We start from the raw sequence: 17651 nt of genomic DNA on the forward strand, positions 1-17651 counted from the left end.
GGGTGGACAATAAACTGGACTGGTCATGCAACACAGAGCACCTGTATAAAAAAGCCCAAAGCCGACTGTACTTCCTCAGGAGGCTGAGGTCTTTTAACATCTGCAGGAAGCTCCTGAGGATGTTTTACCAGTCGGTGGTTGCTGGAGTACTTTTCTATGCTGTGGTGTGCTGGGGGAGCAGCACAGCAAAGAGGGACTCATCCAGGCTGGAGAAACTGATCAGGAAGGCTAGCTCTGTGGTCGGCATGAAGCTGGACACTCTGGTGACAGTGGCAGAGAAAAGGACATTAAAGAAACTGATGGACATTATGAACAATGCTGGGCATCCTCTGCACACGGCCATAAACAATCAGAAGAGTCTGTTCAGTGACAGGTTGCTTCTCCCCAAGACAAGAACTAACAGACTTAAAAACTCCTTTGTCCCACACGCCATCAAACTGTTTAACTCCTCTCTGGAGGGGAGAGGGAGGGGAAACAGGAGGACAAAGGAGGGGGGAACAACTAAGCTGTAGTGCCTCTGCACCTCACTGTACAATACCTTGTGCAATACTTTTGTAAATAGTCAACAGTGCAATAGACTCAATACTTGAAATGTGCAATTCACTTGTATTTTTATTTTTATTCCTATTTATTCTATTTATCCCCTTTGTATATTTTATTTATATTTGTCTCTGTATTTATATATGTGTGTGTGTGTGTGTGTGTGTGTGTATATATATATATATATATATATATATATATATATATATATATATATATATATATATATATATATATATAACAATTCTGTAACTGTAACTTCGGTCGTTGCTGTGCTTTTTGGAAGTCGAATTTCCCAGAGGAACCCACCCGAGGGATTAATAAAGTTCTATCTTATCTTATCTTATCTTAAGTAGTGACGTTTTAGTTTTGTGAAAAGAAGGAAAAGTGAGTGTCGTTACATTATCATTCAGTTTGAGAGTTACAACAGAAAGTTATATATTTATTGTTTTCAGAATCAGAATCAGAATCAGAATACTTTATTGATCCCTGGGGGAAATTATTTTTTGTTACAGTGCTCCATTTTAAACCAACATTAAGACAAGACAGACAATACGCTAACTAAGAATAGTACAATATATACATATATATACATACATACATAAATAAGTCACTTATAAATAAATATTTGGAAAAGAAACATGTGTAGCTGTAGCAGCAAACAGTGTGTTAAGTGGATGCGTTGTACAGGGAGATGGCCACAGGCAGGAATGATTTCCTGTGTCGTTCAGTGGTGCTTTTCGGTAATCTCAGTCTCTCACTGAACGAGCTCCTGTGACTGACCAACATGTCATGGAGTGGGTGGGAGGTGTTATCCAACATTGTCTTTATCTTGGACAGCATCCGCCTCTCCGACACCACCTTGAGGGAGTCCAGCTCCATCCCCACAACATTGCTGGCCTTACGGATCAGTTTATTAAGTCTGTTGGCATCTGCGACCCTCAGCCTGCTCCCCCAGCATGCAACAGCATAGAGGATCGCACTGGCCACCACAGACTCATAGAAAATCCTCAGCATTTTCTGGCAGATGTTGAAGGACCTCAGTCGCCTCAAAAAATAGAGACGACTCTGGCCCTTCCTGTAAAGTGCTGTGGTGTTTTTAGCCCAGTCCAGTTTATTGTCAATGTGTACTCCAAGGTATTTATAGTCCTCCACAATGTCAACACTGACCCCCTGGATTGAAACAGGGGTCAAGTGTTTCCTGGTCTTCCTGAAGTCCACGATCAGTTCCTTGGTCTTTGCCACGTTGAGCTGCAGATGATTCTGCTCACACCACGTGACAAAGGAGTCGACCACAGCCCGGTACTCTGTCTCATCATCCCTGCTGATGCATCCAACCACCGCAGAGTCATCAGAAAACTTCTGAAGATGGCGGTCTCTGTGCAGTGGCTGAAGTCTGTGGTGTAGAGGGTGAAGAGGAAGGGGGAGAGGACAGTCCCCTGTGGTGCCCCTGTGTTGCTAATCACCTTGTCAGACACACACTGTGGGAGACGTACATATTGTGGTCTTCCTGTCAGGTAATCAACAATCCAGGACACCAGAGAAGCATCCACCTGCATCGCTGCTAACTTATCACCCAGGAGGGTCGGCCTGATGGTGTTGAAAGCACTGGAAAAGTCAAAAAACATGACCCTCACAGTGCTCGCCGGCTGGTCCAGATGGGTGTAGACACGATTGAGCAGGTAGATGATGGCGTCCTCTGTTCCGAGACGAGGCTGATAAGCGAACTGAAGGGGATCCAGATGTGGTCTTACTATGGGTCGCAGCTGGTCCAGGATGAGCCTTTCCAGGGTCTTCATGATGTGGGAGGTCAGTGCCACGGGCCTGTAATCCTGGGGGCCACTGGGACGTGGCGTCTTTGGTACAGGGACGAGGCATGATGTCTTCCACATCACCGGGACCCTCTGCAGACTCAGACTCAGCATAAACAGTTTATGAAAGACTCCACACAGCTGGGGGGCACAGGCCTTGAGGACAAGGGGGACAGACGGGATTATTTTAAAAAATGAAGGGCATTTTTTCCTGATAATAATTTTTATATTCCTGTAACTTCATACAACCGTATAAAGACTTCATGAACCTCCAAAGTTTCAGGAGTAGTTAGTCATCATAAGAAGTGTTTGTGAACTAAAAATCAAGACTGTGGGATACTGTTTGTCCGTGACTTGGAGAGGCCACGCAGAGGAAACCAATTCTGTCGGGGACACGTACCCCAGCACGACACATGGCCAAACAGCCCCGTGGTTCAAAACAAAAAAACATACTTTTTTCATACTTGTGTTAAGTTTTGTATAGAAATTACACAAGATTCAGTCTCAGGTTAAATGTGATAGAATCAGCTTACACACTGATGGATGTCATGAAGCCGTGTTTGCATTTATTTGCACTGTTTTCCACTCTGCATGTCTATTTATGTTAAGCTATTAAAGGGTCCATTCTACAACATTTGAGCTGCACTCGTGTTTTCAGAACCAAAGAGTTTTTGAAATTGCATTTTAAATAACTTTTTGAATGTTACTTTAAATACTTAGATTTAAAGATCAGTATGGCTGAACTGTGGAATATTTTGGGCGCAGTATGTTTTTTGTATACAAGTATAAACGAATAGCTTAAGTGTTTTGTCTTTAACATTTTAGTATGAACTTGTACAAAATGCAGCAAGACATTAAAATCTGTGTTATTGAATATAAAATTTTATTTATTTTAACACTCTGATCATTTTCAACACATAATGCTGGATGTTCTGACCGTGGACAGCTGCAGGGACTTCAGCTTCCCTCTGCCCCACGTCTCTCGACATGCTTTGGTTGGTCTGAGCAGGGAGAAGAAAATTATTTACTTTGATTATTAGGAATGAACGGTGGCCAATGCTGACCACACATAAAAACTGCAGACAAAAACTGATTACACTGATTATGTCATGGATATTGGGGAGGACACAGGCGCAGACAGTACAGGTTTTATTTACAATATATATATACATGTGGAGGGGAATCCGGGGTTCCACAGGTCCAGGAAAAGGAAAGTTCAGGAAAAGTGAAGGTTCTCTCACACTCACACTCCACGATTCTACACAGCCAATCATTCATGTCCCAAGCAGCAGGTAGGTCACAGGTCCAGGGAAAAGTGTCTCGCACAATCATCCAGTGATGAGAGGATCTGCGTCCTGGCCTTAAATGGCAAACACAACAGCAGCGTAATGGGAGACAGGTGCGTGAAGCCCACAGTGAGCTCCGCCCAGTCAGAATGACGAGGAAAAGAGAGCAAAACAATAAACACATGTGGCCTTGTGGGGCCAGCCAGGCAGACACAGGGACCACGACAGATTACACTGATTACACTACTCTGCTACAGATAGACGATACAGTGCCAACGTCACAAACATAGAGTTGGTTGGAGTCACACTCATACAGACACTTGGACACCAAAAAGAACAACATACAGGAAGAAATACCTACAAGCTTTTGTATCAGTCCCTTCAAACATTTTACTAAAAACCAGAACGACTTCAGTATCTGTAACGAATTTGGGCTGTTTCATCAACGACTACATTTGTAGGCAAATCAACATCAGAATTCACACTTTTGTGAAACCTCAGATCAACAGAACCACTGATCTGAAATCAGCTCTCACCTTTCACAGTAACCTGAACAGTAGCTTCAATCATGCCCAGACTAGACATGGCCACACATGTGTAGTTAGCTGATTCTTGAATGTTGGTGAGCTCCAGCACACTGCGCCCTAATTGCATCTCCTCTCTGGACAGGTCCACCAAGCCCATGGTCCACTTGATATATGGCATTGGTGAGCCCACTGCTACACATGTGAGACTGACACTGCTGCCTGCCATCACTTCCTGGTTGGAGGGTAAAACGGAGAATCTGGGCGGGACTCTTCGTGCTAATGAAATAAAAAGAAAAAGGAATATGTGAGGTCATTATAATGCTTTTTGTGACGTTATGAATAGTTACGCCCATACAGCATCTCGAGGGTAAAGACTGACTCAGAACAGCTGACAGAATGCAGGGCTGATTGCTTCAGTCCAGATGTGCAGACAAGCACAAAGAGAATAATGGAATAACATAACAAGCACATTTAAAGCAGGTCTCACAGCAGAGTGTGTTATTGGTGGGCGTGAGAACAGCATTTGATCACTCATCCATAAAACTGCCTCTATGATACACGACTGTATGCTTTTAACGAAATCATGAAATGTTAGCCGAGCCCATCTCTTTCTTACCAAAACACTAATAAGCATTTTATAAGTATAATGAGTGATTTGTCTCCCTGTGTCAGGGGCAGCTAGAGTTATACGAGAAGATGCCGTTAAAACACTGTCTGCACATTCCCACAGTCTGGCTTAAATCAAACCATGAGGGGCGAGGGTTTAAAGAGTTGTGTGATTTCATGAGATATCACAATGACCTTATTGATTAACTCCACAAATGAGAGAAACATTTTACCTCGTACGTAGAGATTGGCGGGACCAGAGTAACGCACACCAAGGCTGTTTGTGGCGACACATTCATATTTCCCCTGATCCGACTCCTCACTGTTCTCAATTTGCAGCGCTCCTGTGTAGAGAATTAGTGAATTGAGCTGTTTGATAGTGACTTGCTATCAGTAGCCAACTGTAACCCAGTATAACCCAGTTCATGATCAGACAGGATTACAGGTTTGGCAATAAAATACTTAAAGCAATACAAACATCCAGCAGATCAGGAAATATAAAACATGTCTTCTTCACCTTTCTTTGTTAAGAGATGGTTCATTGCAATGAAGCTGCATTTAAGAAAGAAAAAAAAACTTTCCTGTGCTCTCATTTTCCCCAACATGAATTTCTGAAAGCCAGTGATTGTTTTGGAAGCGCTGTTTTAATTTTCATTAAACATTAATGTATGTAGTGTTTCTGTAATGTTTGAATCCAGTTTGTGCACCCTCCCAGTCCAGCAAGAAGAGAGGATGTGTGCTTCTGAAATATCTTTGGCTGCAGACACTCGTGCTGAGGAAACAGACTGTATGCAGATCCATCTATTTCAGTTTACAGTGAGTCTGCTCACACCTACAGACTAACCTCATACTGCATAGCGTGAACTTTCCATTAATGTGACAACGTGAAGATGGAGGCTTCATGACTGAAAGAGCCTCTGGTCAGTTTTCTCTTCTAACTCAGCACCAATCTGAACTTGTCACGGTCCTGAGTTATTATTTTTATTAATCTGTGACTTCATGCGTTTTCATTACTAATGTTTTGGTTTCTGTTTAGTGCTCTAGTCCTTCTTTGATCTGTTAAGTCTAGTTCTTAGGTTTCATTCTGGCGCCTCCATGTTTAGTGTGGGTTTAGTTCTGTCCTCACCTTTGTTCTTGTTCCCCAGTCAGTCGTCTCTCATGTTGCTCCTGTCCCTGTACTCAGTGTTCCCTCTGTGCGGTGTCTAGTGTGGGCCTCTGTGTCTGTCGTGTACTTCCTGTTTTATTTTGACAGTCCTGCTTTATGTTCGGCCTCTGTTCCCCATCTCGTCTGTGTAATTAGTCTCAGCTGTGTTTCCCCTCTCCTTTTCAGACACACACTTTAGTAACAGTGTGTGTGTGTGTGTGTGTGTGTTAGAGAGTCGACAAAGCAACAAGTCTTTTATACATGTGGAAAATGTTGTGTGCAGTGACTCAGAGTTGGCAAAAATACAGACTGTGAAGGTTCTCAGTCATCCAGGTCATCCAGTCTAAGGAGCTTGGAAAGAAAAGCGTCTGGACTTCTTTAAGTTACTTGAAGATGTTTCACCTCTCATCCGAGAAGCTTCTTCAGTTCTAAGGTCAAATGGTGGAGAGTCCCAGATTTAAACCTAGTGGGAGTTTCCCCCCAAAGAAGGACAAAAGGACCCCCTGATGATCCTCTACCTAATCACATGAGCCAAGGTGTGAAAACGGGTGTGGGTCACAATCAGCCAGAGTTTTGGGTGAGCTCATACCCATACCCTGCATTTACGGACTTCCAAAGATCCACAAGGAAGGTGTCCCACTCAGACCCATTGTCAGTAGCTGTCAGGGTCCGGGGTCTGAGCGACCCAGGATTCCTGAGCAGTTATGGACTAATATTATAATATATATTTTGTATTGCTGTCCCTCATTATCCCTGCTTTTTTTTTATGCGTATGTGTGTGTATGTGTTTCTGCGGGCACCTTCAGGCCTGGTGGGTGTGGCCCTGCTGGCGGACTGGCCACACCCGAAGCCACACACCTGCTGCTGATCAGGCCTCGTCGGGGGAGCTACTTAAGAGAGTCTTGGAGCTCCCACCGACGCGGGATCATTTCGTGAGACTTCCCGTCAGTTCTCCAGCTGGTCTGTTAGTGAGTGTGAGCTTACCCAGTGAACTGAGGGTACTAACTACTGCCTCTATTTTCCCAGGAAGGATTGCTGGACAAGAGGGCAGCAGACGCAGAGTGCACCGGCACGAGGGAGCAGACACATGAGCACAAACACTGGAAGAAGGCAAGGCAAGGCAAGGCAAGTTTATTTGTATAGCACAATTCAACAACAAGGTGATTCAAAGTGCTTTACAGAGACATTAGAAACAAGAACAAATAAAAAGCATGATTTAAAATTGAATAAAACAAGCAAATAAACTAACTAACTAATTAACAAACAACAGTATATAAAATCAAAACAGATAAAATCAGAACAGTAGATAAAATCAGTAGTTAAATGTAAGTTTTGAAATTTAAGCTTAAAGTGTGGATTTGGTGCTTTATTCAAATGCAGCTGAGAACAGGTGAGTCTTCAACCTGGATTTAAATAAACTGAGTGTTTCAGCTGATCTGAGGCTTTCTGGGAGTTTGTTCCAGATATAAGGAGCATAAAAGCTGAATGCAGCTTCTCCGTGTCTGGTTCTGACTCTGGGAACTGATAAAAGACCGGATCCAGATGACCTGAGGGATCTGGATGGTTCATACTGGGTCAGGAGGTCATTGATGTATTTTGGTCCTAAACCATTCAGAGCTTTATAGACCAGCATCAGAACTTTAAAGTCTATCCTCTGACGGACAGGCAGCCAGTGTAAGGACCTCAGAGCTGGACTGATGTGGTCCACTTTTTTGGTCTTAGTGAGGACTCGAGCAGCAGAGTTCTGAATGAGCTGTAGTTGTCTGACACGGAGTGGAAGTCGGGAGCACACAGGGATGTATTATTGTTGTGTATCAGTTTTATCACTGTAAATAAACGCACTGCTTGTACATAGAGCACCGCGCCTGGGTCCTCCTTCCCCACACTCCCCAGAGTTTGCCATGCCGAACCATGACAGTAGCTCAGCCACTTACAACATTTCGAAACACCTTGCTACCATCCTTGCTCCTCTCGTGGAGAACACCCCACATCACATCAAGAACTCCACCGACTTCACCGACAAGGTCCAGAAGCTTACCCTGGACCCAGATGAAACCATGGTGTCCTTTGATGTAGTCTCCCTCTTCCACCACGGAGGCAGTGGAGACTGTCAGAAAACGACTACAAGAAGACAGCTCCTTGGAAGACAGGACCAAATTCACACCCGATCAGATCTGCACACTGTTAGACCTCTGCCTCACCACAACATACTTCAAATACAACAAAGGCTTCTACAGACAAAAAAATGGCTGTGCCATGGGCTCCCCCGTGTCACCTATTGTAGCCAACCTTTATATGGAAGAAGTGGAAAGAAAGGCTCTTGGCTCTTTCAAAGGAAGAGTACCCAGCCACTGGTACAGATATGTAGACGACACCTGGGTCAAAATCAAAAGACAAATAGTGGAATCCTTCAATACGCACATTAACACCGTGGATAAAAACTGTTTGCCTTTCCTGGACTGCGCTGTGCACATTGAAGAGAACGGGAACCTCAACATCGAAGTTTACTGGAAGCCCACACACACGGACCAGTACCTCCTCTTTGACTCCCATCACCCTCTGGAACACAAACTTGGAGTAATTAGGACCCTACACCACCGGGCGGAACATGTTCCCTCTAAGCCTGAAGGAAAAAAGAAGGAACACACACATGTAAAGGAAGCACTTAAAACATGTGGTTATCCTAACTGGGCTTTTATAAAGTCAGCAAAGAGGCAGAGAAAAGAAGATCAGACACCAGCGAGGGAGGATCAGAAGGACAGACGCAACAACATTGTCATCCCCTATGTAGCCGGTGTATCAGAAAAACTCAGGAGAGTTTTCTCCAAGCATGACATCCCGGTGCATTTCAGACCCAGCAACACACTCAGACAGAAACTGGTTCACCCCAAAAACAAAACTCCAAAACACAGACTTAACAATGTGGTGTATGCTGTACAGTGCAGCGAGGAATGCCCAGAGCTCTACACTGGAGAGACCAAACAGCCACTTCACAAGCGCATGGCACAACACAGAAGAGCCACCTCCACAGGACAAGACTCAGCAGTCCATCTGCATCTAAAGGTCAAAGGACACTCTTTCGAGGATGCCAATGTTCACATTTTGGACAGAGAGGACAGATGGTTTGAAAGAGGAGTGAAAGAAGCCATCTATGTCCACTGTGAGCGACCATCTTTGAACAGAGGCGGGGGTTTACGACACCAACTGTCTGCCATCTATAATCCAGTTTTGAGTTCCCTCCCCAGAAACCCTGGCTGATTGTGACCCACACCCAGTTTCACACCTTGGCTCATGTGATTAGAGGATCATCAGGGGGTCCTTTGTCCCTCTGTGGGGGAAAACTCCCACTGGGTTTAAATCTGGGACTCTCCACCATTTGACCTTAGAACTGAAGGAACTTCTCGGATGAGAGGTGAAACATCTTCAAGTAACTTAAAGAAGTCCAGACGCTTTTCTTTCCAAGCTCCTTAGACCAAAAATACAGACATTCTGTACTTAAGTAGAAGTACAAATACTACTGTTAAAAACTACTCCAGTAAAGTACTGGTTCAACTTCTTTACTCTAGTAAAGGTGCAGGCTCTGAGATGTACTCAAAGTAATAAAGTAAAAACTATCTCTTTGAATCAGAATGTCTTTATCGTCGTTGTTGCAGGTACAATGAAATTAAAAGTGGTCCCCAATCAGTGCATGATCCATAGAAATATGAAAATATAAATAAAAACAATAAAACTGATTAAAAATCAATAAATAAATCCCCAATAAGAATAGTATGAGCAAACATTCACATACACCTCCACACACATGCCTCAGTCAGTGCATAGATCATTTCAAGAATGGCGTGATGGACATTTTTTAGTAACAGCATTCAGACGTGTTATTGTGGTTGGAAAAAGCTGTGTTTGAGTCTATTTGTCCTTGCACTGATTGCTCTGTCCCGTTTCCACGAGGGCAAAGTAGGGTGTGAGGTATCTATTATATTGATCTGAGCTTTTGTAAGACAGCGGGTGTTGTGTAGATCTTCCAGCGTGGGGAGAGGGCAGCCAGTGATCCTTTGGGCGCTGTTAATGATCCCTTGGACTGCTTTCCTCTGAGCCACTGTGCAGCTAGTGTACCACATGCATATGCAATAGGTTAGTACACTCTGGATGGTGGCTCTGTTGGAGGACGTTTCTATTTTTGTGCAAAGCTAACTGAACCTTGTGCTATATTAACATAATAATAAAATAATATTAGACTATGGGAACACAAATTTTTGTCTAACTTCTTTTAATTCTAATTATACTCGGCTTGAATCTGGAGAAAAAGAAGAAAAATGTATATCTATCTTCTGTTGCCTCCATTGTACAGGGGGCTGTGACTATAAACAGGAAAATGATTCGGGAAGAGGTTAAAGTGGAATCAGCAGGTGGGGGAAACCTAGAATCAGCTGTAGTGGCTCAGCGTGGGGAAAAGAATCATAACTCAGTCATTTCGATTGAGAGCTCCAGTAGATTTTCTTAGTGTGCAGCTGACCTGCTGCTGTGGACGTACACAGCTGAATTCAACCAGATGTCAGCAGATGTTTCATGAGTTGGCTGATTTCATCCTGTACACTGACAGTATGCTGTTTATGCTGTGTGTTTTCTAGATTGTATAAAGTTTCTATGAAGGTGGAATTCGGTGAATGAATCTCAATCTCTGGATGACATAATGACATCAGATGAACTCATGAATGAATCAAACAATGTCTGAAAATGCTGCTTATAACTGTGGAAACTTGAACTGCATTGGTGGCACAAAAGCCTGATCAGCTTCCAGCTTGAATCTTTTCCATCAGGTGAAAATGTCTTTATCTGTATATCTGTAAGGTTACAGACGCAGTCATCGCTGTCAAAGACGTTATTCCAACATCCGCGTTACTTTTAAAGTGGCAGCTGTCCTGATTTGACCAATAAAATTCACAAAAAGAATTCATGCAAATAATCAAAGTGAACTTAAATAAAACATTCATGCCTTTAATGGTGAAAGTGAATAAAAGAAATGGTACGGGAACAAAGATCTGAAAGCTGCTTTGCAACATTCTCAGTATGCCGCGCAAATTCAAACGTTAGAGATATTAAATCAGATCATTTTAAAGTCTACCTGAGCGAAGCTGTTTGAGGCGCCCGTCGCTGCTGCTGATATTCACAGGAAGCATGTCCTTGAACCACGAGATCTCTGGGTCTGGGTTTCCACTGGCAGAGCACAGCATTGTGGCAGTTCTGCTTTTTTCAACAACTTTAAGCTGGGGGCCCATATCAATGGAGGGAAAGCCATGGGGGATGTTGTCCTCTGAAAAATTGCAAAAGGCAGGTTAGGCATGTTGAGCTGGTAAAGACAAAGGCAGCAAATATATTTCAGATGCCACAAAATTAGTGCAAGAGCAGAAGATACCAAAGAGTGATACTTTAGATCTCCTGCTCTTTGTGATGAGGTTGGAAAGTAGAATTGTGTTTGTAACTGATGATAATGGTGAGTTATTAACAACACAAGGAGTCTGAAGTTTAGACAGAAGAAGGATCATTTCAGTCTGCCTCTGATGCATACAAAGCTGCCTTAGGCTTACAGTACAGTAACTAACCAATAAGCCATCTTATGGTAACCAACGTAACAGAACAACAGAATACAGAACTTAAACCAAAATTTATGATTCACGTTTTTTTCCCTAAAACACTGACCCTGAACTGATATCCTACTCTTTTAGTCCCTCTTTAAACTCTGGCACTCTCCTGTTTTTTTTCTGGTCTTTGTTTGTTTGTTTGTTTGTTTGTTGGGGGGGGGGGTCGCCGTATTTCTTATATTTTGATCTTTTAAATCATGTGATTCTTCTAAAAGAAATTCTCCTGCTATTCTCCTTATTAAATGTGAGAAAACCACCATGGAAATCTGCATCTGTAAATCTGTAATTGTAATATGTTTGTCTGAAATAGGTCTCTCTTGTAAATGATGCACTGAGTCTCAATGTGACCTGTATACATAAATGTAAGTAAATAAAATAAAACATTTGGTCTTCATTGAAACTGACATACACATTTCATTGAGGTCAGTGGAAACCATAATCATTACGCTAATTATCTGTGGGTGTCACTATTCTCCACACACAGGACACCTGAGAAAACCCAGAGAAGCGCTGCTGCTTCACCTGCAGCTCAGTCATGAGACACACGTCCGGTCTGTGTGTTAGTGTCACATTCTTGTCTTTGTTTTGACACAGTGTTTAAACCAAAACAAAGTTTAACATTAAACTTTTTTACATTAAAAATGTTTTGTATAACGATGAAACACAATTTTGTGTGATCAGGTAACTGACTGAGCATCTCCCAAAATTAGGAAAAGGCCAATGGATTATACCCCTCTAAGCATATATGGTTAAATATTTCTAAGCATAAATGACAATCAACAATACAAAACCTAACAGCCACTACTATGTTATAATGCTGTACTATCTCAGAGACACCTCCAGCTCTTTAGAGTTTTACAGGACATCATGACTGTGCACATGACAACACAGTCTGTGATTCATTGTCTGTGATGCTCCTGTTGTCCTGCAGCAATGCTGAAATCAGGACAGTGTAGAAGGTTTGAGTGAGTGCTCTGCTGCAGAGCTCTCTAACTAAGTTCATTTTGAAAGCTTTTACCTTAAATGCTTACACTGAGCTTCAGCCAGAGGCTTACCTTGGCTTTTCTGCAAGTTAAAAGCCAGACTGAAAAAGAAAACAAAACAGAAATAGGAAAAAACACAACGAAAAGGAACAAAAACTGAAGTGTTTCTGGGGACACAATAACCTGACGGACCAGACCTGGACATGACAAACTAACAGTAAATGGCTAATAGCAAGCATGTATATGTGCATTATATGAATCATGTGATTAATATACACATTACTTTGAACCTTTTCTCCTCATAACACTAATGAACCGTCTTCTTCTCCTCAACGAGTCTCAGTGCGGTCCTTTGTATGTCTTGGTGCCAGTTCAGGGTCTGCCGGTGTATAGACCGGGTCCTCGAAGACCACGAAGGCCAGAAGTGAGAGGCTGTGAAATCGGACAATCTAGCCCACAAAGCGCCCCTCCGACAGCCAAACCCATCTGTTCTCTGATTGGATTGTTACATTTGTGATTGACATTGACCAATCAGATGAAAGGAAGAAAAATAGGGTCACAATTTGTACTTGTAACATGCAGGGGTTTTTTTTGTCCACACACAAATCATTTTTACACATACAAATCCTGATTTACAAGTACAACATATTTATGACCACATTTTGAGCCCATAGAGTTTGTCTCCAAACAAACAACATCCTGTATATGGACACATTGATCAAAGAAAGTATGGAAATAAAGTATAAGCACATCTAAATATGGAACTGTTTGTCAAACATGATTTGGACACAAATTGGGGAATAATTGGCGTTTCAAATTTACATTATGAACGAACGAGCTTCAGGTGAACTCCCTGTTTTTGTTGAACTTGTACATTCAATAGAACAGCTCGCATCAGACTATTTTTCTGTACTGCACTCTATGTTTTTGCCCAGTGTTTGGGTTCTAAGTAGGTTTTAAAAAACCTAAATCAACATCTTTTTAGTCTAAAGAAGTTCAGGAAATCCTTTTAAATGTATGACCTGACATCTTAGACACCACAAAAGACAACACAATACATGCTTTAAAGGATGGAGCAGTTCCCATAGTCAGGTGGGAAACAGGAGGGGATTGGCTCTTAATTATATTACAGTGACCCTATGACAGCAGTATAGGTGAGGTCCCCAACCCCGTCCCCACTGGGCGGTGCTGCCTGGCTGTCCCCGACACCCAGAGGTACCACAAAAGTAAAAGTCTAATGGAGCGCTTTCTGCTGTGCAGTGTGAGTCTGTTCTACACACTCCACGGCATGAAGGTTTGTTCTCTTCATGTAATCAGTCAAAGTGCAACAAATTAGTGCAATAAGTTGAACATTAAATATCTATATCATTCCTTTAAATGAACAGAGCTCCTTAAAATCTGCTGCAGGTGAGCCACTGATCACTGCACTAATTACAGCATAAAATGCACTTTGTGTCAAAATACTCATGAAGCTCAATGTTTTATTGGATGATGATAAAGCTAAGGTGTAAATGAAGACACTTACTCTCTGCCAGAGACGAGAACAGCATGCAGCTGAGTGAAAACAGGACCAGCAGCCCCCCTCGGGGGCGAGGGGACCCTGCCAGGAGAATATTACACACCATGTTACAAACTGTTTCTGCTCAGTCCCCTGCTGGCCACGTCCCAATATGTCAAGGTCAAAGACAAACACCTGAGACAGCAAACACATACAGAAGAGAGGAACACAGACATCAGCAATCAAACTTACCACATCTCTGCACACAGGCTGCTCAAAACATTAATGGAGGAGCCAGAGAGTTGATTCTGTTCTAACTTCTATTCTGTATGTTGTGTTTTCAGTGGGAGAAACATTTAACTTACCTATGTGACTTCTTCAGCCTTAGAGACTGAAAATGCAACATCAACGTGCAAAGAATCAACTTTCCGGGCTTTCCTTCCCTCTGTGACTGAGCATGTGTCAGGACACTGAGGCAAGCATCAGTTCAGAGACATAAACCACTATGAATCCATTTCAGCTGCATTGGTGCAAATTAGGGCAACAACATGTATACTGAGAAGACAAGAGCAAGGCAAAGTCCCATAGTGGTAACACTCTGCTCTTATCCCTCCTCCTGACTTTTCTCTGGTTTACTTTTTGTTATTGTCCTCTTCTCTGCTGATGGCATGAGACAGTATCTGCAGCAGATTCAAGCTCCACAGGTTTTCTGCAGGGAGGAAGAGGAGGAGCGTTGCCAGAGCCCTACAAAGTGACCTCCACCTACTGAAGCTACTAAGGCATGTTTCTGAGGGTACTCAGGTCTATACTGAGGAAACGTGACAGACATGAAGGAGTCTGGAGGCACAAACATGACCAGTTTCGTGGTGGTCAGTGATGGCCTGGGGAAAGGAATGGTTGTGTTAGGCTGTGGAAGAAGATCTCAGAGCATCTTTGTGACCTCAAAGAGTGAAATGGAAATCAGTGATATTGATTCTGACTATATATTTCTTTCGTTTGTGTAAATTTTGGACTCTGTTCTCTCATTGATCACACTCAGCATACCATCAGGTGTCTCACTCTCTGTGCAGGTGGAGAGAGCAGAGCTGTCACGATGCCAGAAATGTGGTAATCACAGAATTACACAATACACCAAACCTGACTTTCACATGATGATCACAAGTACATAAGTATCAGGTTATTTAAGTCTTTTTAAATCACTGCTGCATTTATTTCAATATTTTCTCTATCAATAATTTTGTGGCAGAAACATTTTTGTCAAAATGTTTAACACAAAAAGTCTTTATACTTCAGAGAAGTTTTAAATTTTCTGATTATAATTTGGGACACAGATGTTGAAATAATGTGATACTGGTCAAAGCAGCCGTTTCTTTCTGTAAAACCAAACACACAAAAACTATCATATAACACTGTCAGCTGTGATTATGCTAGAAACTGCCAACACATGTTCATCCACACTGTGATTGTTCGGTCATTAAAATGTTAAAGTTAAAATTTTCCTGTTAGTAAAAGTTCTGGTTATAAACGCGTCATGTGTTTGATCCCAGATGAGAAGCTGTATATGTTTAGAAAAGCATAAAACATGTAACTGTTAACAGTTTAAATCATTTTATAAATATTTGCATGTAAAACAAACAAATGTCAACATTGTACATAAATACAAAACTAAACTCGATGAGAACATTCAGGAACGATAACGGTGAACTTACTGAATCTCCTTTTTGTCTCCTTCTCTCAAAGTGTTTCGTTCTTTATTTATTTTTCAGGGAGTCCAACAACCTACTTTATGTAAGCAAACAGGAGTCAGGTGACCTGGTAACGGGCAGACGTGGGCGTGGCTAATTGTCCCAGTGTAACAGCTGATATTTGCTTACATAGTCCATTTTCCTCTAACAGCAGCACAGAGCTGCCAGCATGTTTAACTGTGCTCCTCTTATAGAGAACAAATGTGAGATGTTGATTCCTGCCAGCAGAAACCAGCACAGGCTGCTTCATGTGGACTGGAACTAATAACTGCTTTGATATTAGTTCGGGGGAGTTGTTCACAGTCTAAAAAGTAATTCAGAGGCTTAGTAAGTATCACGATGAATATAAGTTTTTTTTTTTTTTTTTTTTTTTTTTTTTTGAAGTGACATCAGAAACAGCAGCATGTGACATCACGTGATGGCGGAGCTTCAGTTCATCCTTTGTCATCTTTTTTTTTTTTTTTTTTTTTTTTTTTTTAATAGGACAGGGGGAAAGAATGAAAGAAAGAGGGGGAGAGGAAGAAAGAAAACCAAAGGGGAGAAGAGACGGTGAGAAGGGGGGAAGAGAGAGAAAAAAAAAAAAAAAAAAAAACTCCTGGGTCACCTGTATGGAGAGAAAGAAAAACAAAAAAAACAGGGGAGACAGCAAACAACAAAGAGCAACATAATAATAATAATAAAAAAAAAAAGCACCATCACAATAAACTAGCTAGTCATAGATATCAATAGTTACTAAATAATAAACGATATTGTGCAGCACGCAAGATAGACAGCGCACAATGTGCTTTGAGGCAGCAACCAAGAAAGCTGTAGTCCGCATCTGTGAATACCCATGTGTACACCTGTGTGCATACCTGTGTGGATCAGCATGCTTGCATTCCAAAGGTTTCTCCATGTAATGATCTGCTAGAGAGTGTGGGGAGCCACAGCCCTGTCCTCTATGGTATCAAGCAGGTATGGAGGAGATCAAAACTCCAGACATCCAGAGGCCCCCAGAACACAAGAGATGAATATAAGTTAGATGAGCCTGATAAAATCTATGAATATCCTTTTAGTAATTATTTGAGTTTGATCAATTAAAATAAATGTCTAGAATTTCAACTTGTGTGTTTGTGTGAAATTAAGGTATTTATTTACATTTATTGCAGACGGAAAAATCAGTATTTGGTTCACAGAACACCTTTTTTGCATATACTTAATATTTTTGTTTGAAATTGAATCTAAATATTTGAGAAATAGGTATCTATACTTATCAGTATCTTGGACTAAAATCATTAATTATTCAAATCAATATTTTTTATTGTCAGCAACTACAACTTAAAAGTGTAAGTAAAACACGATAACATAGAGTAATTGAGTATTAGTGCGCGGCACGCATAGCCTCACGGGAAAGTTTTCATTTCATCACAACAGCCGTCAGCAGACACAAACTCACGGGGGAACCACCTGGAAAAGTTGCCTCCCATTCTGCTTTTAAATACTCGAGGAACAAGAAGTAGGCCTGCAGTGTGAGAGCGAAGTGCTCTAACAGGGTGATATGGTACTACAAGGTCATTAAGATAAGATGGGGCCTGATTTTTGTCAACAAACTTTTCTGCCCATTAAGCTTTTCCTATGTGAGCTGTTTCTCAGGTGATGAACTCAGAGAATCATTCTTTAAGCAGAGCTCATGCTTGTATTTGTCATTGTGTTATTAAAGTGAAAAGGCAAAGTTAATAGTGTGTAGGTCTGTCTGATGCTTCACTCACATCTGATATTTTGTGTCACAGAGGTAGTTGTGACAGTAGTTCATTCTTTAGCGAGCTCATTGCTTTTACCCATTAGATGTTTCATGCGTAACATCTTGGTAAGGACACATTTTTACTGGCCATC

The 17651-nt window shown here is 41.9% G+C and overlaps 1 protein-coding gene across 6 annotated transcripts; it reads right to left on the minus strand.

The window, feature by feature from the left end:
* Positions 1-820: 820 nt before the first annotated feature.
* LOC101480004 (receptor-type tyrosine-protein phosphatase S) lies at positions 821-15798 on the minus strand. 6 transcript variants are annotated; one of them, XM_076876728.1, is made up of 7 exons: positions 15744-15798; positions 14062-14915; positions 11037-11225; positions 5004-5114; positions 4174-4440; positions 3289-3352; positions 821-2507 (listed from the first exon to the last, which is right to left on the minus strand). In XM_076876728.1, exons 2-6 carry the CDS (start codon positions 14159-14161, stop codon positions 3309-3311), a joined length of 711 nt encoding a protein of 236 aa, XP_076732843.1. In that variant the 5' UTR covers positions 14162-14915; positions 15744-15798; the 3' UTR covers positions 821-2507; positions 3289-3308. The 6 variants fall into 6 exon arrangements, with proteins under 6 accessions (XP_076732843.1, XP_076732844.1, XP_076732842.1 ...); XM_076876729.1 differs by having other exon boundaries at positions 14062-14229; positions 15744-15782; XM_076876727.1 differs by lacking the exon at positions 15744-15798 and having other exon boundaries at positions 14062-14229; positions 14400-15725.
* Between the last annotated feature and the right edge of the window lie 1853 nt (positions 15799-17651).

Source organism: Maylandia zebra, linkage group LG18 (assembly GCF_041146795.1).
Source record: "Maylandia zebra isolate NMK-2024a linkage group LG18, Mzebra_GT3a, whole genome shotgun sequence".
Lineage (NCBI taxonomy): Eukaryota > Metazoa > Chordata > Actinopteri > Cichliformes > Cichlidae > Maylandia > Maylandia zebra.

Bases quoted from the DNA above. Each gene is read 5' to 3' on its own strand.
- LOC101480004 (XM_076876728.1), bottom strand. From the start codon at position 14,161: ATGGTGTGTAATATTCTCCTGGCAGGGTCCCCTCGCCCCCGAGGGGGG. The intron at 5,115-11,036 runs GTAGACTTTAAA...TTCTCTACACAG, and splicing joins CCTCAAACAGCTTCGCTCAG to GAGCGCTGCAAATTGAGAAC. The intron at 3,353-4,173 runs GTGAGAGCTGAT...CTCCCTGCTCAG, and splicing joins TGTTCAGGTTACTGTGAAAG to ACCAACCAAAGCATGTCGAG.